Here is an 8,482-nt window from a genome sequence, read left to right on the forward strand (position 1 = left end):
CTTACCCACAATCTGCCTCCCCTCCCCCTGCTGCAATTTCTCCAGGTAAGAGGACTCAACTAACAACCTCTATTTGTGCCCCTGACCAGGGGGCATGGTTACCAAGATGAAAGCCAGACTGCTACAGGGGAAGGGTGGCTCGCTGCCTGGGAGCAGATGCACATTTGGCAGGGTTGGATCCTCAACCAATGGGCAAGGAGGCAGTTCTCGTGGCCTCACTGGTGCTGTGCCCACTCCTACCCACTGAGATTCTGGCCTGATATTTTTTCAGAGTAGAGAGTATTAAAGAAAGAGGTGGAGATGTAACAGAACACAATCAAAAAACCTCCTTTGTCTTGCAAGATACGGGACAGACAGACTCTTCAGTATGTGGCCCCCTTTGTGCAGCTTATGGAACACCTGCACTGTCCCCTGGACAAGAAGGTGGCCCTGGAGAGTGATCCCAGGCCCTTCTTCATGGGGTGGCACAGATCTCTCTGTCTGCGTGTATGTTGCTCTGGATCTTCTAGGTCATTAAGTTCAGGCTCAGGAGAGAGACAGGCCACGCTAGCACCATTATGCCAAATACCTACCCAACAGTTAGTAACCAGCAGTGGTAACTGCTAGCCAAGGAAATGGAATTTCACAGCTGTGACCAGCAGGAGATGACAAATAAAGGTAAAGAACAAGTCATGTCTGTTGCAGCTGCTCTTCACTATTCTTTGACAAATCTTTCCAGTGTCTTTCTCCAGGACTTTCCTGGAGCTGAAGTTGCTTTAGGCTGGTGTCAAAAATAGAGCTCATGTAGGTAAATTAGCCAAACCAGGTGCCAGCTCTACCTGATTACATGGTACCCAAGGACTGAGACAGGGGAACCAGGGCTCAGAGCTCTTGTACATTAGCTTTACATTACTAGGTCTAAATACCCCCTACCCTGCAAGCTGCTGTTTTCCATGGAAAGTTCAGCTTGTTAACTTTGGCTGCAACTTGGCACTATTTTTAGGTGCTTTAAAAACACCCTGGGAGGTGCCTGACTATATTATACTGGGAAAGTTACTGACTCTTATGGAGGGGAGAAATGGTAAAGAAGATAAAAACTGAATAAACAGTATGCTCAGCTTCAACTAGATTCCATATAGGCATTGCACTAATGTGCACCAATATGATCTAATAAACACACACACACACTCAACAGGCCAGTCTAATTTATGCCTTGGCAGCATTACACCATTCTGGCACTGTAAAGAAGCTTTAAAATGAGTATCACTGTTATTTCTACTGACTGCCAGAACAGTATACAGCCATCTTAACCTGAATAGACCCACCATATATATATTATTTATATGTACATTAGCAATGTCAATGCACAATACTGTATTACACAGGCAACCCACATTGCACACACACTTCCAGATCCAGACCCAAAATGTAGTACTCTCTGTATTATTTACACACAGGCATTATTATACAGTTCATGCCAAAAACTATGTTAATGCAGCTGTATTAAGTCTACCCCTCTACCAAGCCAGAATGTGTTATTGATGCAACCTTAATTCAGCCTCCTTACTCCTGTGCATTATGATACAGCCTTTAAATACACAAATTAATTTCCACAGAAACCCTGCCTCATTCAATGTGCAGGATGTCCTGTGCCCAATTCATGAGCTGCTATTCAATGAGCTGTGTTCTCATCAGTGACCAAAGCACAGTCCATGCCTCACACTATTCAAACCCTGTTCTAAGGACAGAGTCAGTCATTCCTTCTTGAACTTTTCTATGGTGCTCTCATAACAGTATCTGAGTACTTAAGAAATATTAATAAATTTACTGGCATACTGCTCCTATGAGGTAAAAAGGCATTATCCCCTTTTTTACAGATAGAAAGCTGAGAGACAGAGATCAAGGTCAAAATATGTAGTTATTTCGGGTGCCCAGATTGCGAAACCAAGACCCTGATTTTTCACAGCAGTTAGTATTATATGGCACTTTATATGGCAATAGCACAGCTACCGTTCTTTAACTGCAATTATGACTGCTTGACGAGTCTGTACATAAGACCCCCAGGTCTCCAGTCAGGCACCTAGACACTGTGCAACACACAAATTGCAGCTGCTGGTGAGAAGCTTGAGTGACTTGCCTCATCTCATGCTGGATCTCTGGCAGAGACTGAACTAGAAACTAATTCTTGACGGTACATTCAACTGCAGAAGCTGTGTTCTCTGTCCCTGCAGTCCCCTGCCTCATTCATGGGGCACACATTTCAACTTCTGCCACAAAAGTGTTCCAGACAAACAAAAAACTTTGTCAAAGCATACACACAAGGGAAAGAATTGCAGTGGCGATCTTAATGTAGGCAACTCTTAATTTTTCACTGCTTGACTTTGCAATTTTAGTATTGTTCTTTTGGCAAAGATTTTTGTATATAATATCCTTTTAAAAGCAAACAATAACAATCCCATCAAGTTGCATTGTACTGACACTACATTAGGTCATCAGCAGGGCTGGAGCCTTCACAGACATGTCACAGACCTCTACTGATTGAGCTATTGGAAAACATGAAAGAGGTAGTAAATAGGTGGCCATCCTCTCTGTGAACCATTATTCTAGGGCAGAGATGGGCAAAATGTGGCCTGCTAGGCCATTCTACCTGGCCTGCAGGGCCCCTAAAAAATTTAGAAAATGAATACTTATCTGCCCCTGGCTGCCTGTCATGCGGCCCTTGATGGCTTGCCAAAACTCAGTAAGTGGCCCTCTGCCCAAAATAATTGCCTGCCTCTGTTCTAGGAGAATGGGATGATGGGATGCATCACTAATATCTTGACAACGTTTGCTGATGGCAGTTGAATGGTGAAGCTCAGAGAACTGAGTTCCACATCAGTCTTGGGAAAGCTGTTAATTGGAAAAGAGTTTTCTCATTTCCCTTAACCTTCAACCTTCTGCCTCCTCCACTCCAACCAGTACCTGCCCCAGTCCCATCTCTGTGCAACCCTAGGTTCTATACTGTGATTCTGTTCTTGTTTTTAGCCAGTCCCAAGCTCTACTCTGCAGGCTTCTGATCCTAATCTGCATCTCTTTGCCCAGCAAGATGTAATGCATTTACCTAAAGGCAACTCCTGAAGTACAGAGCATTACAGTGAGTGCAAATGTTGCTGGTGCCCGCATTAATACCCCTCCCCCACATGCTGTCAGAGTGGTCCAAAGCATAAATGGGAATCACACTATAAGCTCCACAGCCAACCTGGAAGGTCTGACCCAGCAAAACTGCCCCAAGTGTCAGTACTTTCCACATTCCACAGGGATTCTACTTACTTGAGGGGATTGCAAAGGGTGGCACCGAGGCCTGAGGGGGTCCCCAGCCTTTCATGTTGTAGGCAGACACCTGGACATAGTATGCTGTGCCCTGCAGGGAACAGGAAAACAACAGAGAGTAAATGTGAGTGGGAAGTCTCACAGTTCATCATTAACAGCCAGGAACATTCCCTTCACCTGGAGCATGTCTCCATGTTAGCCCAACATTCCTCCTTCTGGGAGCCCACAAGGCCCAATGACCCACATAACTTGCAGCAATCCACGTTCACAGTAAGTAACTGCAGCAAGGTCACTGGCCTGTGGTTTGTGCAGCACTTTTGTGGATGGGGCACCTCTTCCTTCTCTTTTCCAAAGATAAAAAGAACAATGCTTTCAGTGCTTCTGAAACTGGGACGGCGATGGCCCTGGTCACAGGGCCAGATTTTCAAAGGTCTTTAGATGTCAACAGTGATGACAGGCACTTAGAGCACTTTTACACATGCTCTGGGTGTGGGGTGGGGTGCTTCAATTAGAGTGGCTTTGAGAGCTGCTATAATTAAAGCAACACAGTGTCTTGTGTATCAGTGGCCCCCATGCTTCAAAATGGTGGCGGGGGTGCTTGAACTAAAGATTTTTTGACAAGCTTTAGTTCAAGCATCCCCACCACCCTTTTGAAGTGCAGAGATACTGATACATGAGATGCGGCAGGCTGCAGAAACATGGTAATTACCGGTGATCCCAATTTTCCATCATCTGCAAAACCCAGATTTTCTTATTTTAAGGAGAAAAACCCAGATTTTCTCCTTTAAAGGAGAAAAATGCAGGAAATGGTGGGTTTTCCATATAGACTGGCAGAGTTCCAGCCTGCATGTGGCTGGGGGAGCAGGAGGAGGACAGTCAGGCAGGGGAGAACGTATGCATGTGCACATGCACATATGCACATGGCTGCTACACAGCCTAGAGAGTAGCTCCCACCAGTAAGTCAAGGTGAGGGGGTGGAATTGAGGCCCCTACAGTGAGGGAGGGAGAGAATTAGGTAGGGCTGGGGCTGGTGCCCAGCTGGGGTGGTGCATGGCACTTAGGGCCATGCGCGGCTGCAGGGCCCTGGCAGGGAGTGGCACAGGGCCGAGGGCGGCTTGTCTGTGGGGTGGAGCTGGCTCCCCACTACTGTGTGCGCTCCTAGGAGGGGGGCATGTGTCCGCCAGATTTGTGCATGGAGCAGAGGCAGGTGTGGGCTGCCCCCTATGGGCCTTGGGCTCCCCACCCCTCCCCCCAGGGCCTCTGCAACTCAGCGGGCAGGACCCAGTGCAGCAGGGCAGAGCAGGGCGGGGAAGTTCAGTGCCACTACCATGAGCCCTGTGCTGCCATGGCAAGGTGCCCCCTGCTCACCCGGCAGCAGCAGGAGCAGAGGCACAGAGTTGTGACCCTTGCTACTGCTGGGCAGGCACAGGACACCTCACTATGGAGATGCGAGGCTCCCAGAGGCAGCATGAGCCTCCCTGCCCAGCCCCTCTCTGCCCTGCCATGCTGGGTCTCACCCACTGGGCCGTGGAAGCCCAGAGCAGGGCAGCTGGGTGAGGAGCGTGAGCCCGCAGTGGACAGCTTGCACCTGCCCCACCTCCATTGGCTCTGCTCTGGCTGTACCATCCATGTGGGAGGGGAAACCGGGCTTCACACTCCAGTCCACTGCAGCAACCATCACCTTCCCTGGGCAGTAGCTGGGTCTCGGGCACTGCTGCAGGGGCAGGACACTGCAGACCCAGGTCTCTGGCTCCATAGCCCTGGCAGCTAGGGGGGGAGGGGGAAAGGAGGAGGGTTGTGGGTGGGGAGTGAGAGGCAATGGCATGGATAAGGCACCAGCATATCAGGGCTGCTCAGCACCACAAAGCAGTGGGTGGGGAAAGCCACAACCGGATTTGCATCCTGGTGAGCAAAGGGGCAGGGGCAGCTCTGATTTTCCATGATAGAAAACTGAAAATCAAATGCCAAAATGTATATGTATTTAGAATTTATTTTATTATAGTGATTGAGACACTGGTATGCTTCCAAATTGCTTTAAAATTGTAAATATATCAGTAAAACACTGTGTTCAATTGATACCTATGTATATAGTGGTGTTTCATTTTAATTGTGGATTTGGTGAGTTTAAATCAGAATCTGTGATTTTTATCAGAGAAACTACAACTTTTAAACAGAGAAAAACAGGATCCATGGTTCCAGCAGACTCAATTAATCGAGTCTGCTCTGACATGCTGTAATTACAGCGTATCGGAGCTGCCTCTGTGCTCGTGTACAGGCACCCTTAGTGTCCATTTCTTTCCTGATCATCTAGGTATCCAGATTTGGTCATCTACATGACAAACTTGTCTGTCTAAGTGCCAAAAATGCTGCTTACACACAGGATGGCATTCTATTCCTGAGTGTGTAGACCTATGCAGGTGGATGTGTGACTGCAGTGACGAAGACTGGGCACGTGAAGTAACAGCTGGGTCACACCACTGTGGATGTGTAGCAGCCTTAGATTTCCAGAACTGGAGTTGGCCAGGACCCATAACTACCAGACTTAGCCACAGGAATGCAGAAATGTGTATTTTGAGCACTCACCTGGGAAGCTGGATGGCCTGGGTTCTAGGCCCCCTTGCCCAGAGTGGGTTTGAACCCGGGTGTCTCTGACTTCCTACCACAGTGCTCCATTCACCATGACATAGATCAGCCATTATCCAGTCCCTCCTCTGGTGCTCCTTATCAAGCGGAGCCACTAACACAGCTATTGGAAAAAAACGGATGGAGCCCAGTGCGAGAGGGAAGTTTCTGCCTCATTGGGAGGAAGGGCTCAGGCAAGAACAATGGTTTCCAGTCTTCTAGGTCAGCAGCTACCTCATTTAGCCAAATATCCTCTAGCTCAGGGGTGGGCAAAATGTAGCCCACAGGCCGGATGTGGCCTGCCAAGCCGTTCTATCCAACCCATGGGGCTCCCAAAAAATTCAGAAAATTAATGTTAATCTGCCCTGGGCCTCGATGGCTTGCCAAAACTCAGTAAGGGCCCTCCGCCCAAAATAATTGCCCGCCCCTGCTCTAGCTTGTGCTCTTTTTCCTTACTCCACATACCGCCCCCATCTCGCAGCTGCCCAGGGGGCCAGTTTCAAAATAATCACGTGGGAAGGGCATGAAACATTGCTGACTCTGGTGTGGTGGTTAGATCATTGTGCTGGGAAGTCAGAGACCCAGTTCAGACCTTCTCCGAGTGCCCTGTTGGAATGTCAACATCCCATCCTCCTTCCTGCCCAGATCCATACACCACCCTGCCCTGGAGCTTTAGTCTTGCATCTTCTACCTAACTCAGACAGTTGCTGTCCAGGTTTTCCTGCAGTGCCTGCCCCATGCCCCCATCTGACTCGGTAGGTGCATCCCAACACTGGTGTGCATCTTCTCTTGGTATTCTGAGTCCAGCAGGCTGTATGCAGCAGAGGGGATCAATCACATGGGGTTATAAGTGATTTTGGAAGATGATCAGCTTTCCCAGGGCTCCCTAGCAGTGACCTTCTCCCTTGTCTCATGTGCACTCTAGGGAAAGTGAAAAACCAACCTGCTAGAGGGGAAAGGAAGACACAATAACTTAGTATATGCCAGTTTATCTTACAGTTACCTTTAGATCCTTCTCAGCCCCTGCATCTTACTTTGGCTCCTCTAGCTGAGTCTCAATCTCTTACTGGGAAGTTTCTTCCAACAAGAAAGGTTTCTTCCAATCAGTGAGGAGCCCTTCCCACATTCCCTGCATGCCAGCTAAGGAGTCCCTAGAGCAGTGGTCTCCAAGCTTTTTAAGTAGGAGATCACTTTTGGAATTTAAAAGCTACCCAACATCTACTGCCACTCCCTCCCCTCCTCCCCCACCCAGCAGGTAAGTCTGTGGGAAGGGAAGGGGGGGTCAGATCAAGACAGGGAGAAAAAATTATTTGGAGGCATGTCCCCCCAGCAGGTTAGAGGAAAAGGTGGGGGGAGGAGAAAGGGCTGTGGGAGGGGGGACAGGACAGATCGAGGTACCAGCCCTAGCCCCACTCCTTCCCTCAGCACTGGGGCCTCGATCTGCCTCCCCACCAATGGCAGTGAGGGAGGGAGTGCAGCAGGAGCAGGGGGAGACCTTGCAGTTGGGGTGTGGCAGGACAGAGCCTCAAGGGGCTCAACTGGGGGGGCTCAGGGAAGTGGAGGGGACACACCCCAGGAGGGCACAGGGGGAGTGTGCCCCTGAATCTGCATGTGGGGTGGGGCAGGATGCAGCTGCGGGTTTGGGCCGGGCTGTTCCTGGCAGAGGGGCTGGTCTATGCTATGCTTGGGCTGGGCAGCAGCAGAAGCGGTGCAGGGAGCAGGGGTGCAGCCACCCTAAAATTTGCTGTAGCCCCCACCAACCCCTGCTCCCAGCACTGCTGCTGCCTGCCCCGAGTGCACTGCAAGCCAGCCCCCTCACCGGGAACAGCCCGGCACAGCCTTCCCCCTCCCCACTCCACCAAGGGCATGGGGGCCGTGTGCCCAGGATCTGCATAGGGCGGGGTGGGGTGGCTGCTGCTGCAGGCTGGGGCTTAGAAGCTGTGCTGGGCAGTTCCTAGCAGAGGCTGGCCTGTGCTGTGCTTGGGTTGGGAGGCGGCAGCACTAGGAGTAGGGGTCAGTGGGGCTACAGTGAATTTTTGTGTGGCTGCAGCCCCGCTCCCAGCGATGCTGCCACCACTGCCTGGCCCAAGTGCAGCACAGGCCGGCCCCCTGCCAGGAACAGCCCAGCCCCAGTCCACAGCTGCAGCCTGCCCCACCCTGCATGCAGAGCCCCAGGCATGTGTCTCCCATGCCCTCCCAGGGTGCATGCCCCCCCACCCCCACACACCCCCTGGACAAGCCACTCACAGCTCCATCCTGCACCCCACCCCAGCTGTGCAGGGCCTGCCCCTGCTCCACTCCCTCTCTCACCACTGTGGGGGGCAGATCGAGGCCCCAGTGATGAGAGAGGGAGAGGGACACAGGCAGGAGCAGGGGCTGGGATGAGTGGGGCCCCAGGTAGGGCAGGTGGTGGGACAAGCGGAGGCCCAGGGGACACATGCCTCCTGATCTGTGTGCGGGCGGAGGCAGCTGCCGCTGAGCACTGGGCTTTGCTCCCTGCTGCACCTGCGCCATGCCTCGTGCCCACCTGGGGGGGGATGCACGTGGCACTGCGTAGCTCCTGGGGCAATGG

The 8,482-nt window shown here is 51.2% G+C and overlaps 1 protein-coding gene across 6 annotated transcripts in view; it reads right to left on the minus strand.

The window, feature by feature from the left end:
• Positions 1-8,482, minus strand: part of LOC109290847 (ankyrin repeat and fibronectin type-III domain-containing protein 1-like) — a 680,006-nt gene that overhangs the window by 20,987 nt on the left and 650,537 nt on the right. For all 6 annotated transcript variants that reach the window (XM_019507654.1, XM_019507655.1, XM_019507657.1 and 3 more), the window contains one exon: positions 3,289-3,379. In XM_019507654.1, coding sequence (XP_019363199.1) covers positions 3,289-3,379 — 91 coding nt within the window. The remainder of the gene's footprint in view (positions 1-3,288; positions 3,380-8,482) is intronic.

Source organism: Gavialis gangeticus, unplaced genomic scaffold (genome assembly GCF_001723915.1).
Source record: "Gavialis gangeticus isolate Ggan-Ray unplaced genomic scaffold, GavGan_comp1, whole genome shotgun sequence".
Lineage (NCBI taxonomy): Eukaryota > Metazoa > Chordata > Crocodylia > Gavialidae > Gavialis > Gavialis gangeticus.